Raw genomic sequence first — 17,690 nt, forward strand, 5'->3', positions numbered from 1 at the left:
CAAAGTGTTAATTAGGTCTCCTGCTTTGTCAGCAGTTCCAGCGTTTTCTTCAAAACGGTCCAAGACTGTTATGGTTTCTAGTATCTTGTTGGTTATGATGTTTTCTTAACCTTATCACCAGGCTCTTATTACCCAAAATGTCAGTGTCTCACATGGCTGTCTCTACGATTCAGCAGCGTTCCAACCAGCTTCTGCAAAGTATCACGTTGATGAACTTTTCCATCATTGTTAACCATTTTGATCCATCAAACCTGCTCAAAAGTTGATGCTAGTCCTTAGAAAGGGTATAACATTAGGAACTTTGACCTAGGCCAGTGATGGCAAACATTTTATAGACCGATATAATAAGTGTCACTTATTTATCCGCAAAGTGCCAACATGGCAATTTAAGCTGAGTACTGAGGTTTTAGTTTAGAAAAAACAACATATTTTGTCTTAAAAGAAAAACACAATAATAGAGCTTTCAGTGATGCAAACAACTTGTAAAAGTTTGCATTAAGATGATCCAAACTCCAGCCCGAGCAAGCGTTTTGGTGTTGACTCTCTGAGTGCATGCAGAGTGGCGCCCCCCATCATGCCGCCATTTTCTGAAAGGGCCCCAGGGGCTGCCCCATGTGCTAGCCCCACTCCCTCGCCCCGCCCCTACGCAGTGTCTGGCCGGAGGGTGTGTAAAGCCTCAACCTTGAAGCTGGAGGAGGAAGGCAGCTGCTTGGAACTCTTGTCGGTCCACCAATGCGGCAGTGCGCCTCTGAGCACGTGCGGAGCGCTGCACCCTCCGCACCCACAGCGGAGGCTCCCCAAGGGAAAATGCATGCCCTGGGGGTTGTGGCTCCGTTTTGCACTCTCCAACGCCCCATCCGAGGCGCTTCTACTCGGACACAAGTCCTAGGATCTACGCCCAGCCTCTGAAAACAACATGAGCGCCTGCTTGGGGACAGCGTCACATATCCGAATGGGACCAATGCCCCACCCGGCCCTTCCCTTTGCGCTTCCCTGGCCACGAGGGTGCCTCCTAGGTCCTGGCATCCCATGCGGAGTGTCTGAGCAGATGGGCCAGTTTGGGGATTTTGGCTCTTTACTGTCCTGCTTGTGAAGTATCTGAAACTGAGGGCCCACCATAATCATTGCTGGTGCTATTTCATAACCCGCTCGCGCAAAATACTAATTGCCACAATATGCTCTGGAAGCCTCTGTGCAATTGGGTACAATGAACTCCGAAGCATAGCTGCAACCCTGTTTTGGAAAGAGCCGGCGCCCTGGCGGGCATCGCATCCCGCTCCTGCCGCACAGTTTCCTACGCTGACCTGCCATTCACATGGCGCTCCGGCCGCCCAAGTTGAGCTGAGGACTTTATGCGCCACCCTTGCCTTCTGCCAGCTCTGTGCTGGGGTGATGGCATGCGTGCCCACCCACAGAGAGGGCTCTTAGTGCCCCCTCTGGCACGCGTGCCATAGGTTCACCACCTAGGTTCACCTACCTTACTGTGTAGTACAGTTTACTCCTGTCTATGAACTTTTTATTCAGGAGACATCCAACCTATCTAACTAGAGTTCCTTGCAAGTCTGTACATATTAAACATGTGGATAGATATCTATCATTGGAGTAAATCGGCTGCTCAATAAAATAGGTGCACAAAAATTTACAACCCTTGTATAAAACATAGAAAAATTAAAATACTAAAACAAGTTTAAAATTACTTCAACTTTCTAAGCATCTGGGTAGGCCTGTCTAAATAGGCATGTTTTAGCAGTGTGCAAGAGAGGCAAACAAATCTCCCAAGAGCTTAAAGGGCTTCTGGTATCTGGTATTTTTGTTGCTTCCCTTTTGTGGTCACCTGTTTAGTTGCTCCTGTTCTCCCGTTTCTGCAGACACCGGAGCCCGGACGGGGGAAAGCAGTTTCTTCAGTTTAATGGACTCTTCATGCCTTGCTATTGCTCTTCTGTAGTCACCAAGGTTCCTTTTCATTGTTCTGCCAGCTGCAAGGGCATAACCTGTCTGGAAATGGGACCTGTGCAAATGGCCTTTCCCATAAAATGGGTCTTTCTCATAAAATTAGTATCCTCCTCCTGGAGTGCCAGTTTTGTGGCCCTGTCCTCATGCGATTGAGCCTGTCCTTGGGGACAGGTTATTTGGAGAGCGCCTCCTGGCTGCATGGGCTTCTGCTCATGAATAAGCTGCTCTCTTGCTGCTGGGAGAACCTTCACAGGGGACCGTGGTAGAGGGATTAAAGTGAGAGGAAGTAAGGAAGAAGAAGGCTTACAGAACAACAACAAACAAGATAAACAAGGCTAGAGAAAAGCTAGCTTGAAATTGATGACTACAGGAACAAGCACTCAGAGAAAGAACTTGGCGTCGGAAGTTTCAAAAATATATGCAGATACCTCAAAAATCTCCAGAGCTAAAACTGTGATTGCAGTTGTATTTGGGGTGGGGAGATAGGAGTTGTGCTGGGATAGACAGGTCCCAGGAGCAACCTGATTAAAGTACAGAATTAAAGAGTGAACTCCCTACATAAACACCATTCTTTCCATTTCCCTCCCACTGAAACATTTTCCACTGGTCTCTCTTGGTTTTTCTTCCTTCCGTATGTCATAGGCGTTCTTACCTGTGAAACTGTGGCTCAGCTTCTCTTATTCCCTGTCCTTTTTGCAGTTGGCTCCAACAGCTGCCGGGTAAACAATGGAGGCTGCAGCAGCCTTTGCCTCGCCATCCCCAAAGACAGGCGGTGTGCCTGTGCAGAGGACCAGATTTTGGCACCAGATAACGTCACCTGCCAAGGTAACAATGTGCAGAACGCAAGTGTGATAGACAAGAGATTTCTAGGGTTTAACATTCCCTAGTTCCTATCTGCATCCTGGAAGGTAGTATATATGAAGCAGCTTACTTTGAGATTCCAGACAGTTATGTGATTAACACCTTCCCAGAGACAGTCTAGCATACAGTGGTCACTTGCAGGTGTTTTGAGTTCTCCGCTACTAAAGTGTCAGGTACCATCTCCAGATAAACACTGTCTTGTTGATAATACTATATGTTGATGATTGCACTGTGGAGCTGTAGTTTATTTAGTTATTTATTGAAACTTCATCAAGCAGACTCTAAATATAGTTTGGCAATACACCATTTCCCCCTTTTTTCCTTTGGAAAATGCCTCTCATTTACAAAATTACAAAAAGTATTATTACTAAACTCAAAAAAGAATATATCCAAAATGTATAATTTATTATTAGAATGGGAATTAAAGGATGAAGAAGTAAAAGAAGTTATGATCAAATGGGCATGTGATATAGGATATGTAATTCGGCTGGACCAATGGGAAAAATTATGGAAATATATTAAATTCACGGCATGTTATACAATAAGAGAAAATTTTATGAAAATGTACCAATGGTACTTAACTCCGGTAAAACTGGCTAAAATTTACAAATTAAAATTGAATACCTGTTAGAGATGTAAAAAAGAAATAGGAACAATGTTTCACATGTGGTGGGAATGCCGACCTATCAAACAATTCTGGAACAAAATTTATGAAGAACTCAAAAAGATGTTTAAAATATCTTTCAGTAAGGCATTCCTTTTAGGTTTAATTACAAATGATATCCCCGACAATCAAAGGAAAGTATTCCTTTATGCAACAACAGCTGCCAGGATGCTTATAGCAAAAAACTGGAAAGGGAGAAAAATTCCATCAATGAAAGATTGGCAAATTTTGTGAATACATAAATCTGGCAAGACTCACAGCATTCATAAGGGGACAATCGGACCAGAAATTATTAAAAGAATGGGGTTGTGCTAAAGAGTATATGAAAAAACATTGTTCTGGAGTAAGTATATTGGTATGTAATGAATGATGCTTTACAGGGTTAAAGGGGGGGAAAATGGTGTTTAAAAAAAAAAAGTACAAAGATGGATGTAATCTAACCAGACACAACAATATAGTAAGAGTAAAATTTCTGAGGTCTTAGAACAAAGGAAGGAAGTCAATATGTGTATATGTACGTAATGATATGGTTTTTTTCTGTAGATGTGTGCTTTTTCGTTTTTGTTTAGTGTTTTGTTTCCTTTGCTTTTTTTTTTTGTATGTTCTGTTCTTTTTTTGTTTGTATAGTATTATTTTGGATTCAATGTTTGTAATTTTTGTTATGATTATGCAATGAAAAAAAAAATTGGAAAAAAGAGGAAAATGCCTCTCATTGAAACTCTCCCACATCAAACTGTCCTCTTTTTCTTCCCTGTCTAGCCAACCCATCCTACATCCCACCTCCTCAGTGCCAGCACGGGGAGTTTGCGTGCAAGAACAGCCGCTGCATACAGGAGCGCTGGAAATGTGATGGTGACAACGACTGCCTGGACAACAGCGATGAGGCACCTGAGCTCTGCCGTGCGTATTTGCTTGGGAACACCAGGGGCCTCTCCTTGACCAGTTCCGCTTTCTCTTGGGTCAGGATAGTCATATGCCCTGGGCAGGTCTGCACTCAGCGTATACAGACCGTGCATGCCCTGGCTCAACTCACATGATGTTGGTCAATCCAAAGTGTTTTTTCAGTTGATAGAGAAGTCTGAAAATGAAGGATCGGGATTTGAAATTGAGGTGTGGGAGACAATCCTGGATTGCATATTTAGCTTTGCCTCTTCAGAAACAGACAAAACTGATGGGACCCAGGAGCCTGAAGTAATCCATGCCAGTATTCCATGCTCCTCTTCCCGCCCCGCTCCTGCCTGCCCTTTGGACACTGCCAGGCCCCTGGGCATTTAAAACAAGAGGTTGTGTTGCAGGGACATAATTGGTTATCTGATGTAAGATGTAGCATCATAAAACTATAGAGTTGGAAGGTCATCCAGCCCAGCCCCCTGCAATACAGGAATCTCAACTAAAGCATCCATGATAGGTGGCCATCCAACCTCTGCTTGAAAAGCTCCAAGGAAGGGGAGTCCACTGCCTCCTGAGGGAGCTTTCATTTAAAAGCAAGTTGCTTGCTCGTATGGTTCCGTAGGAAAGTCTGGAAATGTTTCCATGCCTTTCTCTGTCTTCCCTTTTGCCATCACTAAATCTACGGAAGAGTGGGCAGTGAAACAGTGGTTCAGGGACCATAGCTCAGTGGTACAGTAGCTGCTTTGCATGCAGAAAGTCCCCCATTCAACCTCTGGCATCTCCAGTTATCAGAATCAGGTAGCAAGTGACAGGAAACACGTTTCTATAGCTGAGACTCTGGAGAGAGAGGCAGGGATGAACAACTGATCTGGTATAAGACAGCTTTCCAGGAAACAGAATAAATTGTGTGAGGATTAGTCAATTTATTCAGATCTCACAACAAATGTTTTGAGTTGCTGAATTTGATGAGTTTGTCAAAGAATTTCACATAGCTTTGTGTTTCTGATCTCAAGTATATTACTTTGGTAAGGGAGGAGGGATATTCTTACCCAGTTTCAGATTATTGCAATGTGTGTAGGGGAAAAGAATGGTCTTGAACTTTGAGGTCCTAAGCTAGAACCCACCCTTTGCCACCCTCCAGATCAGCACACCTGCCCCTCGGACCGTTTCAAGTGTGAGAACAACCGCTGCATCCCGAACCGCTGGCTGTGTGATGGGGACAATGACTGTGGGAATAATGAAGATGAGTCTAACTCGACGTGCTCTGGTGAGAGCCCTTATCTTATCCATCAATCACATTTTTACAAAATCCTATCCTTCCTCCAAGGAGCTCAGGTTGCCTTCCTGTCTTATCTTTACAAACACTTGCGGTGGTTGTTTGCTGAATGTAGAGTGGGCCCATAGAGTGTAGTGTTAGGTGGTTGAATGCTGTCACCTTTCTGGTCTGTGCTTATATTGTTAACAATCCTTGCTATTTGAATTTTGGCTCTATAATTGCTAGGGGGCAGGCAGATCACTCAAATTCTGTATCAATCGACTTTTACATGTGTTCCTGTTGTGTCCCATTTTTGTATCAATTTGCATGGAATTCTTACCCAGAAAAATAGAAACAGGTATTCACTTTTACAAGGTCTGAGAGCTGCCTTTTCAAATTGATATTCTTTTGCCACCTACTTCCAAGTGGCTAAAACATAAGATGTCTTGACTATTTTATTGCTTGTGTGTTTGCCTCCCTGGGCTCCTTTGGGAGGGAAGGCGGGGTATAAGTAAGTAAAATGAATAAATAAAAATGCATCATTGACTGCTGCACTTACTCAAAATAGAGCTGCAAGTGTCACTGGGTGGGTGTGGAAGGGATGTGCCATTACTACTGCTAAAGTTAGTATATTAGAACAGCTGTTTACAATCAACAGTAAACAAAGAAACAAAACAAAGAGTACAGCATCATGGCTTATTTGATACTTATTTGATACTTGCCTTATTTGATGTCACTTTAGCTAGTGTTCTTACACATTTAACTGTCCACTTAAAACATAGGAAAAAGATCTTGATATTTTGAAAATGAATGGACAGTGACCCCTTCTCTATAAATGTATCATTTTGAGGGTTATATTGAACTCCTAAGGCCAGTTTTGTATGTATGCAATGCTATATCATATATAAGGGTGTGTGGGTGTCATTCTCCTGCTGGTAATTCTATTAATTTCACACACACACCCCTGTTTATACTAAAACCTAAGCAGCTTACTAAAAATTAAAATAAAACCTTGAAATTGTGAATAAAAGATTGCTAAAATATGTATTAAAACACTTAAAAAATAATTAAAATCATTTTTCCCCCTTAGGTTACATTCATCAGATTAGATTACATGCTATTAAAAATCCAGGAACATTGTTATTCCTGGATTTATAAGTTTAAATCTTGGTTCCATTTTTTTCTTGAAGGTGATATTGATTTGAACCACTGGCCTATTTTCAGACAGTAAAGCATATAATTAACCAGTCAGATTTGGTGCCTTGTGTTTTGTTAGTCATGTTTCAGTTGATGTCATGCAATGCAGTTTTCTTTTCTTAGCCAAGAGTTTATATAATGTATGATGGGTTTGGAAGGTATTGAAAAAAGGGTGGATGATAACCATCCATAAGTGTTGTTAACTTCTCAGAAGAAATTACCTGTATTGGCAGCCATAGTTGTCCCCCATACAATCTCACTGGGAGAAATCACACATCATCTTACCCTGTTGCTCCCAGGGTGCTTGCTGCCCCATTTTTAACATGTGTGGTGGTAGACCCCAGTATTTTTTAGCTGCTGACACAGCTATTACCTGGTTGGGGTAGCGAGAAAGATATTCTGAAAGGTAACCTCAGACTACCTCCTAGTAATGTAAGTGCTTCAAAAACATGGGAAATCTAAAGGCTAATTACATATCTTCACCTTAATCCAGGAGATGTGGCTCAGGTTGGTTTGCATCAGAATGCAGGGCAATCAGATTCCTCAGCATCCCTGATAAGTGGCCCTTTAGATGCCCCATTGGACAGTGGTACTATGCCATCTCTACAAACATGTTTCTTTTGCATATTCGGATCTTCCCATTAGCCTTGTTCTAGCTCTCCTTGTGTATTCTGACATCTTCAGGTACCTCCAGTAACGTTGCTTCTCTTATTCATTACCTCTTGTCTCTCCACCCAGCTCGTACCTGCCCTACCAACCAGTTCTCCTGTGCCAGCGGCCGTTGTATACCAATCTCCTGGACCTGTGACTTGGATGATGACTGTGGGGATCGCTCTGATGAGTCAGCCTCATGTGGTGAGTGATGGAAGATGTTCCAGTGTACAGTGGTGCCTCGCAAGACGAAATTAATCCGTTCCGCGAGTCTCTTCGTCTTGCGGTTTTTTCGTCTTGTGAAGCACGGCTATTAGCGGCTTGGCGGCTATTAACGGCTTAGCGGCTTTAAGAAAAAGGAAACAAACTCGCAAGAACTCGCAAGACGTTTCGTCTTGCGAAGCAAGCCCATAGGGAAATTCGTCTTGCGGAACGACTCAAAAAACGGAAAAACCTTTCGTCTAGCGAGTTTTTCGTCTTGCGAGGCATTCGTCTTGCGGGGCACCACTGTATATGCAGGCCCCACTTTCCGAATGCTTGCTATGTGAAAATCCCCTTATCCGAACAGGAGGAATTAGTACTCAAACTTTGCTATACATACCACAGATTCAGATATCTGAACAGCCAGATTTGCCCACTCCCTAATTTGTTTGTGCTTTGCTGGTCAGTGGCAGCTATTTTGGGGCATGCCGGGAGGGAGGGCTAAAGGGGTGCGGAGACACTCGCTTGAGTACATGCCAGGATGCCAACCCTTTAAAAGCATTCTGGACATTGAGAGAGATGCTGCTAACACTGCTGTTGTTTTACCTCTGCAGCCTACCCAACTTGTTTCCCTCTGACCCAGTTCACTTGCCACAATGGCCGCTGCATCAACATCAACTGGAGGTGTGACAATGGTAAGTGCCACGTACCTGACTGACAGCCTGCTGTGGTGATTGAAATAGTGAGATCAGAAACAAGGGGAGGCTAGCTGTGATGGGGGATAGGGGATTATTTAGGAAAGGGAGGGCTTGGGCTTCTTTTTTCCACATTTGCAGTCTCTGCATGGTACCATTCTGTTTGCTTTAATATGCTGCCTGCTTATGTGTGCATGAGGGGGGTGGGGGGGGGCTCACCTTCTATCTGATGGTACTAGGCTGTCTGTAGCCTCATGAGCTGCCCTTTTCTCCCCCAAGAAACCCCGTTCAGAAGAAGCCAGTGGGTGGGCAATGCAAGCACAAAACTTCTTGGTCTTTCCATCCTGACCTTCCTAGCAAGGACAGGTTTCCTGGTGCCATTTTACAGCTGAGTTAAATGCGTAATTCCATTCCACCAAGGCATTTAATGTGAACCAAGGAAGGTTTAGCATACATGGACTTGAATCAGGTTTACCTTAAGACAGGTGTAGGGAACCTTTGGCCCTCCAGATGCTGCTGAACTACAACTCCAATACTCCTGGAATTCCTCACTTGTAAGAAATCATTATTTGGTGTGGCAGCATCTACACTTCAGAGCTCCCTACCTGTTGACATCAAACAGGCACCTCCATTGTGATATTTTTGCACCTGCTTAAAACATTTTCATTTCAGCTAGCCTATTCAGACACATAGGGGTTGGCATGTTTTTCTTAGTTTACACCTGAGTAATTGTTTTAAAAATGTTTTTAATTGCACATTTTAAACTTTTTTATTGATAATTTAATGTTTCTTGTAAACTGCAAGCGAGATTTTTTTTTTTAAATCAAGTGGTATGCAAATTTTGTTAAATCAAAATAAATATAAAAGATGGTCACTGACCATGTGTCAGGGCTGGTTCATATGCAGGTCAGCATGGAGACTCAGAGACTCAAAGTAAAGTTAGCTTTTTATTAGGAAAAATAGCATACAATCAGAGAGCACCACAGGGCATGGCTTGCTCCCAGTAGTGCAGTTGCCAAGACCTACTTCCCTCTGAAGCTCCTCCTTAGCCAGATGTCTTCCAAGCAGCCTTAAAGCCCGTTAGGGAGTCCCCCTCCCCGCTCTGTTTTTCTTTGTTTGGCTACATGTGAAGCTCTGTGTGTCCTTGGAGACAAGGGTGGAGGGGAGCTTAATACTGTGAGACTGGGCAGTCCCTGTGAAACTGCTGTAGCTCCTGCCCCTCCTCCTCCGCTGCACCTGAATTGCTTCCCTCTGCTTCCTGCCCTGCCCTTGAACGGCTTTCTACCTCTGGCTCTTCTCTCTCCCTCTAGCCTGTTGCTTCTTCAGCATCCCAGCCTCCTTCCTCCTCTGACCTGTCTTTTGTGTCCCACCACCACTTCCCTGGTTCAGAGCCTTCCTCCTCTGCAGCTTCCCTTGGGGGTTCTTCAGCTGGAGCCTCTCATCACTCTTCTTTGTCCAGCCAGTTCCTAAAACCTTGCTTGCTGGGGCTGATAAGAGTTGTAGTTCAGCAACATATGGGGGACCATAGGCTCCCCACACCTGCCCTAAGTCCTCATCTGCTCATTAATTACACTGCATGATTGGGCTGATCTGAAGATTTCAGTGCTTTGAACCCCCCCCCCCCTTTTAAATGGTCAAAGATAGAATATTGGAGGTTGATGTGGGATAGGCTTGCACCCCAATATCATTTCATAAGTGGATAGATTTAGTTTCAAGCTCAGAATCATAAGGGCCAGATTCACCAGATTCAAGTGGTTAAACTTTGTCTGGATTGTACCACTTCAAGTTGCAGGTATGGGTCTGCATTTTTGAATGCCCCCCCCCCAAAAAAAACCAAAAAAAACCCCCTGCATGTAGAACATTTGCCTATCAGCAAGAAAGGTCAGACTTTGCCTTCCAACTGAGATGCTTCTTTTCTGTATCATGGGATCTTTTGGGGGAGGGGTGGCAACAATGCTCCTCTGCACCCTGAAATTGGAAAAAGTCCCAAGAGAAAGAGAAAGCCTTGCCACTTGATTCTGCTGACTATGTAAACTGTCTCTGTGCAGGACTGTGAGTAGTAGGTAATGGGAAAGGAAATTATCCCCAGGTCAGTTGGCTATTAACCCTCATGCTATTTTTGTTGATTTTTTTTCCATTTCTTTTAGAGAGCATGTCTGGGGCTTACTTGCATGAGTCATCTTGGTGAAGTGCAGCATGTTGTCACCTCTTTTTCTCTGTGTCAATACGTTGTATTTAGGGAAAGTTTGGGACTAATGTGGGTGAGGCTAGGAAGAGAAGAGAGACAAAGCCTATTGCTGCCCCAACAGGGTGGACTTTGATGATCTTCTGGTCCTTCCCTGACCTCTGACTTTATGGCTCCCATCTAGTTCTGAGGATTGTTGTCCACTGGGATAGGAAAAGAGCTGCAGGGTCAACTTAGGAGAGAAACCATAATTCCGCTAGAGCACATTTTTTGCATGTCAAAGGTCAGTTCCTGTTGGAAGAAGAAGAGTATCAGGTGGCATGTGATGGAACAGCCCCCTCTCTGGCTAAGACCCTGGAGAGCTGCTGTCAGTCAGAGTAGAGAATATTGGGCTAAATGAGCAAATAGGCTTGCCTGGTTTAAAGCAACTTCTTAGGTTCCTGTGAGCTCTAGCAAAATTCCTAAACCTAGAATATTGTCTGCATGTTTTACCTTGCACTTAAGTAAGTAAAAACGCTAGGAGCTTGCCTGCCTAGTAGACTTAAGCACAAACAAGTTCAGATGGATTTTTGAAATGGACACTGAATTTCAGGGAATGGGCCTAGAATATCCATGAAAGGTGCCCCTGAGCTTCAGCCTTCCCCCAAGGCCTCAGGATCACTTTGCCCCAGTCCAGGGAAATAGGGTGTGAACTCTGCCCACTGCTTCTCATTCCCCCTTTATGACTCTCCTGTTCTGCGTTCCACCCCCGTTCATACTCTGTCTTTTAACATATCTGTACATCACCATTTTCGTATTTGATTTCCTTTTTCATGTTGAGTGTGTGTGTGTGTGTGTGTGTGTGTGTGTTTTCACTTTGCCCACTCTTCTGTCTTCTCTGGTTGGTTTCTGTTTCAGAAAAGGATTGTGGGGATGGCTCTGACGAAAAGAATTGTCCAAAAGCTACCGGTTAGTGCATAGATCAACATGCACCACAACTCTTTCCCGCTTTCTGGTCTCTAAGATCCTTGTCACTTTTCTTCACAAGTCCAGTCACTGCAGGAAAACACAAAGCAAAACTCCCACTTCCTGTCCTTAGTTTTTCTGATGAAGATCATTTGATGTACCCATTCTGCAAATTCAAAGAGCCATTCCTGGGGCCTGCTTTCAGCTATAGTTGTTCACATCTGTATGATGGGAGCTGCTGTCACTACTTCATGTGTCCCTCTGATACTCGGCCACTGCTTCTATTACTCAAGTGTCAAATACTTGTTTTGCTTAGCTGTTGTGATTCAGTCATGCAGCCCTGCCTTACTTGCCCTCGCGTGTAAGTAGGTTCCACTTTGGTGATGCTTCCAGCCTCCAGAGAAGGGGTAGCCAGTGTGGTGCCCTTCCAGATGTTGCTGGACTCCAGCTCCCATCATCAGTACTAATCATTGGCCATGTTTGCTGGGGCTGGTGGGAGTTGGAGACCAGCAACATCTGGAGGAGCACCAAACTGGTTCCTCCTGCCCCAAAATGAGAAAGTGAGAGTGAAAAGCAGGTAGTAGAAAGAGAGAAAGAGATAAAAGGGGTGGTCCCACCTCCTGCCACCACATGGCTCCCACCAGGTTACCTCCAATGGAATGTGGCCCCACACCAACCTTGGATTAAGGCCCATTGAGTTCAGTGCTGAGTAGACATGTGTAGGATTGTACCAGGAAGGTAAGCAGGTGAATGCAAACTGAACTTAAGAGCGCCACATTCTCACACCCTGACGCATATCAGTGTAAATGCTAGTGCATTAGATTAAGCCTGCTGGCAAGCAAAATGGGAGGGGAAGAAGGCCACTCATCCTTTTGTGTACCTCCTTTTGCTCTAGAATTTGGCAAGTAGACTGCAATGACGGGAGGAGGAGAAGCAGGAGCAATGATTTAGATCACCAAAGCCAAGAGAAACTCTAGCGATACAAATGGTTTTGTCGGTCACTGGTTTTGCTGCAGGGAGCGGAAAATCCAATAATGCAAAACAAATATGGAAACATTTTCAGGCTCAAGTATTTTAGAGAAAAGCCTGTCCCCATTTAGAAACCAAGGAGTCCCTTAAAAGCAGCTTCAGGATCTTGAATGAGGTCTGTTCCAAACTTCACATGCACAGACATTCACATGTACACACACACATACACACCACTGTATACATATAATTTGGTTTCCAAGGAATGAATAGATGTTGCTGATGCCCCAAACCACAAGTAAGATTGGCTCCTAACTTCATCCATTCCCACTGCCCCATGGTGCATGAGGTGATCTATGCAATTTCTGTGTTTTCATTTTTATCAATTTTTATTACTGTTATTATTATCATCACTATTACTACTGCTAACTTTTTAGTTGCTTTACTAGTGGCAAGAGCTCTTGGGACTGTGGGGAGCATGCTTGGCTGGAGTTTGCATGGGATGGGAATGTGCCGTTAGCTCAGACAGTGGGTGCATTGCTGAAATACCTTGAGACATTCCAGCTGCTTGTCAGCCAGAGGGGTCTTCTTCCAGAGGGTGTGTGGGAAGGGTAGCTCCTACGCCTGCAGACCTAGGCAGCCCCTGACCCTTCCTTCTTCCTTCCTCCTTCTTCCAGACAATGACTGCGGGGACAACAGCGATGAAGCTGGCTGCAGCCATTCCTGCTCCAGCAACCAGTTCAAATGCAACAGTGGGCGCTGCATCCCAGTGCACTGGACCTGTGATGGGGATAACGACTGTGGGGACTACAGCGATGAGACCCACGCCAACTGCACAAACCAGGGTGAGGAGGAGTCAAGATGAGCCAGGCAGCACATGTCCAGCACCAAGAACATCTCTGAAATTCTGCACAGGCAAAACTTAAATCCTGTGAGCATAGGACAGAAGAAGCTGCTTTATATGGAGTCTGACCATTGGTCCATCTAGCTCAGCATTGCCTGCTGACTGACAGTGGCTTTCCAGGATCTCAAAAAGGTTCTTTCCTGATCCTACGTGGAGATGCCAGGGAATGAACCTGAGACCTTATGCAGGCAAAACAGATTTGTCTACCATTGAGCAGTGGCCTCCATCCCCGTACCATTGAGTTACAGCCCTTATTTGCTCACTTGGTTTAGCACCACTTACAGAGGTCTGCTGCTTTTTTTGTGTTTTATTGTGCCATTTGTGCAGCTTTCCCTCTTTCTTCCCTGTGGTGGTGAATTTGAAACTTACTTGAGAGGGAATCCCCTGTTCAAAACCTACTTGGCAAGACACATGTCATGCCAGCTTCCCTTCCCAACAAGTCATGCTGGCTTCCAGTCCTAGTCACCAGCTGCGACCTGGTTTCACATTCTGTGCCCCTGTCATTCCATCCCCAGCCACACGTCCACCCGGAGGTTGCCACACCGATGAGTTCCAGTGCCGGCTAGACGCACTCTGCATTCCTATGCGCTGGCGTTGTGATGGCGACACCGACTGCATGGACTCCAGTGACGAGAAGAACTGTGAAGGTGTCACACACGTCTGCGATCCAAATGTCAAGTTTGGCTGCAAGGACTCTGGTAATTGTTTTGCATTACAGAGGTGGCAATGAAGGCATCCTCGTCCAGGCAGCTCTCATGCACAGTTCCAGCACCTTTGGCGAGCCAGTGTGGGGTAGCAGTTGGAGTGTTTGAGTGAGGAGACCTTGGTTTGAATCTCCACTCAGTCCCCATCTCTCAGCCTTGAGCAACTAGGTTTGCTGCAAGGATAAATGATGAGTTTGAGGGGAAATGGTGCCTGCTTTCTCCCAGGAGTTATCCTGTGCTCCTAGTTCTTTGCTCTTGCCCAAGGTAGGTAGTCTGAGGTCTGCAGTGCCACCATGTAGTTTACCCCCATATAGTCCCACTTCTGTTCCTTCAGATCTTTGCTAGAGACCATGTTTTGTGTTCTCTCATATTCAGAATTGCTCCAGTCCTGTCTACAAATAAGGATGATCATGCATACATACCTCTTGGTGATGTACAATTCATTGAAGGGGGTGAAATTAGCTGGTTCATGAAACTATTAATGCTCTTGGGCACAGACTTCCTGATTGTTTCAGGCATGCAGCTAGGATCCCATGACATGCAGATACTCCTTCAAAGAGCCCTTGCCTTCCTCAAATCCCTTGATTCCCTTGTCCTTTTCCTAAACCTTCTCTATCAGCTAAGCTGACAACTTTTCTTTCAGAAATTGGACTGGAACATTGTGACAGTTTTATTCCCTGAGTAGCTGGAATGTTCATGAACATTCTGTGGCATCACACCCAACTCAGCCAGTGACCCTCATAATCACTGTACTGTAGAGATGCCTTTTTTTTTAGTACCTCAGTGTCTTCAGGGGTTGTGTGTTGAAATAGTCAGTTTGCCAGTCCCCTTCTGGTGTTCATATATGTTTATTGTCTCCTCTCCTTGTAGCCCGCTGTATCAGCAAGGCTTGGGTATGTGATGGGGACAATGATTGTGAGGACAACTCTGATGAAGAGAACTGTGAGTCCCTGGTATGCAAGCCGCCTTCACATACTTGTGCCAACAACACATCAGTCTGCCTCCCTCCGGAAAAGCTGTGTGATGGCAGAAATGACTGCAAGGATGGGTCTGATGAAGGAAAGCTGTGTGGTGAGTGTGAGGTGGAGAACTGTCTCCAGTCTTCCTTTCTCTAGGAGCACAGTGACCCAGGGGAGCAGACTTGCTTTCCAGTTCTCTGTGTGTATGTTTTTGTAGGAAACCAGGACCCCTCAGCTTTGTGCCTTGTTCTGGATCTAGCCGCGACATGCTGTTATCTGTCTGGCATGGCCGATGGGGTGCCAGAACCCCCAGTTGAAATACTGCTTCAGCCAGGTGCTTGCTAGGCAGCTGCAATGTTACACTCTTAACCTTAGGTGCCTATCAGCAATATTGGGATGATACTTTGCAACCTGTGCTTTACAGGGATGCTGTAAATATTACTGAGATTATGCATGTGCTTTGTGAATGCTCAGAACATGCTATAAAAGCGGAAGGCTTTTAATCTGTTTCTAGAATGCTTTTGATTATATTGTTCTTGAGGCATTTGCCACCCTGGGCTCCTTTGGGAGGGTGGGCAGGATGTAAAATGAATACATAAATGATAAATAGTGCTCCGTCCTTCTTTAATTTCACCATCTCTTCTTATTCAGTCAGATCAGATGGTTCACCACCACCGTGGCCCCTGGAATAGGCAAAATGCCATAGGCAGGGCTGTCTAGCCAGATTTCCCTTAATGACTCTGTGGTTTGTTTCTGATCCCCTGTAGACCTCTGCTCTCTGAGCAATGGGGGCTGCAGCCACAACTGCACGGTTGCACCAGGTGAGGGCATTGCCTGCTCTTGCCCCTTGGGCATGGAGTTGGGTAGCGACAACAAGACCTGCCAGATCCAGAGCTACTGTGCCAAGCGCCTCAAGTGCAGTCAGAAGTGTGAGCAGGACAAATACAATGTGAAGTGCTCTTGCTACGAGGGCTGGATGCTGGAGGGCGATGGCGAGAGCTGCCGCAGCATGGGTAAGTAAATAGCCCGATGGAACTTGCGTGTCAGTGTTCTACCTGTTGTGTAGGACAAGGGTTGCGGAACAATGGTATCAGATTCTCAGATGCAGGAATGGCTCTAGATCCTCTGCTCTATGGGCATGTGCAGGGCTGTTTCACACATTAAATAAAGAACAGCAAGCGGATTTCAGTATATACTCAATAGCTGGGAGATGTGGCTTTCTCAACTCCCTTACGAAGAAATCTCTTTAATATTTTCAAACACCAGTTCATCACTTTTACCTTTTGCATACTTTAAGTATATTCAGAAGGAAGGGAGGGATATAAATTGAATAAATAACAATAATTAAAACATCCTAGTTATGCACCTATTATACACAGTTGTGTGAAAAGGTGCTGCTGAGCTAGTGAAACTGCTCATTTCCCTGCAAGGTTTCTTATGAGATCTAAAGAGGTGTCACAAAGCACTTTGGGTCTGTTTCCTAGTAAGCCACCTCACATTGGAGGATGAGGTGCCCCACTGGGTTTAAAATCAATTACTTCCTTAGCCGGGAGGCTGAGGTGCTTGCTTACGAGCAGGCACAGTGCTCCATAATGTGGAAAATTGTGGAGGATTGAGGAGGTTCACTTCAAGGAAGAACTCACGTCTTTGTAACCAGGCCTGGAAATTGACTCCCTATGGTATGTGGCTGAAAGCTGCGACAACATTTCCCTAGGCATATCCCATAGGGACAAAATGGTTTGAGTTTGTCTTTAGTCCTTGAAGAAAAACATAGAAGATGACATGGAAACCTCCACCCTTTAGTTCCACCTCTGTGGTGTCCTCTGTCCAGGATATCTGCTTCTGTTCTGCCCTGCAGGCAGACCTGGGCAGCCCCTCTGTGACAATAGCAGCACCAAGCATCTCACTTGCAACACTAGGGCCTCTGTTGAACAGCACGGCGTTGTTAGATCTGGGTGGAGGGGAGTGGAATGTGGCCTGGTCCCTTGAACCTGCTTTGTATGCATGGCGGATATGGGGTCTGTCCAAGGTTCCTGCCTTTTTGCTAAATTAAATGGAAAGGGGAGTCCTCTTGGATTCTTGGAGTCCTCTTGGAGTGGGGGGTGGGCAAGTGGAGTGAGGTGCACGGGCGGAGGGAGAGAAACGAAACTTAGTGTATTCTGGCAGCCAAGAAACACAGCAATGTTCCTGTCATTTGGGGACTTGCCCTCATTCAGCAGTGTTGCAGTTGGCAGGCACAAGAAAGGCTGCTCTGTTTCCAGTGCCCCAGGGAGGAATGGAATTGCGAAAGTGGGGAGGGAGGGAGGGACAACAAGTTTGTTTTTTTTGGTTTTTTTAAATGATGCATGTTCTTCATTTGCAATAAGCCATGATTTTCCTTGTAATGATGAAGGAAAAGCTAAGTGGCCCATCATGATAGGGCTCTGGGAATTTGAACTTGGGACATGAGTAGCAGATTGCAGCCCAGCAATCCCTTGTTCACATATCTGTCAGTACTATTGATAATGACTTATGATGATGATGGTCGTGATTAAGTCTGCAGCCTAGCTCATGATGGGCATGAGCAGATCAGGGATGAATTCAAAGGCTGAAAGAGCAAAGTGGAGGAGGAGGAGGAGGAGGAGGAGGAGGAGGAGAAGAAGAAGAAATTATTGGAAGA

The 17,690-nt window shown here is 45.1% G+C and overlaps 1 protein-coding gene across 1 annotated transcript in view; it reads left to right on the forward strand.

Moving 5' to 3' along the window:
* Window positions 1-17,690, forward strand: part of LRP1 (LDL receptor related protein 1) — a 298,357-nt gene that overhangs the window by 188,315 nt on the left and 92,352 nt on the right. The window contains exons 17-25 of the mRNA XM_077923771.1: window positions 2,653-2,778; window positions 4,238-4,378; window positions 5,511-5,636; window positions 7,560-7,676; window positions 8,288-8,368; window positions 13,142-13,309; window positions 13,884-14,066; window positions 14,943-15,143; window positions 15,799-16,044. Of these exons, the coding sequence (XP_077779897.1) occupies window positions 2,653-2,778; window positions 4,238-4,378; window positions 5,511-5,636; window positions 7,560-7,676; window positions 8,288-8,368; window positions 13,142-13,309; window positions 13,884-14,066; window positions 14,943-15,143; window positions 15,799-16,044 (1,389 nt within the window). The remainder of the gene's footprint in view (window positions 1-2,652; window positions 2,779-4,237; window positions 4,379-5,510; window positions 5,637-7,559; window positions 7,677-8,287; window positions 8,369-13,141; window positions 13,310-13,883; window positions 14,067-14,942; window positions 15,144-15,798; window positions 16,045-17,690) is intronic.

This window comes from Podarcis muralis, chromosome 2 (assembly GCF_964188315.1).
Source record: "Podarcis muralis chromosome 2, rPodMur119.hap1.1, whole genome shotgun sequence".
Classification (NCBI taxonomy): domain Eukaryota; kingdom Metazoa; phylum Chordata; class Lepidosauria; order Squamata; family Lacertidae; genus Podarcis; species Podarcis muralis.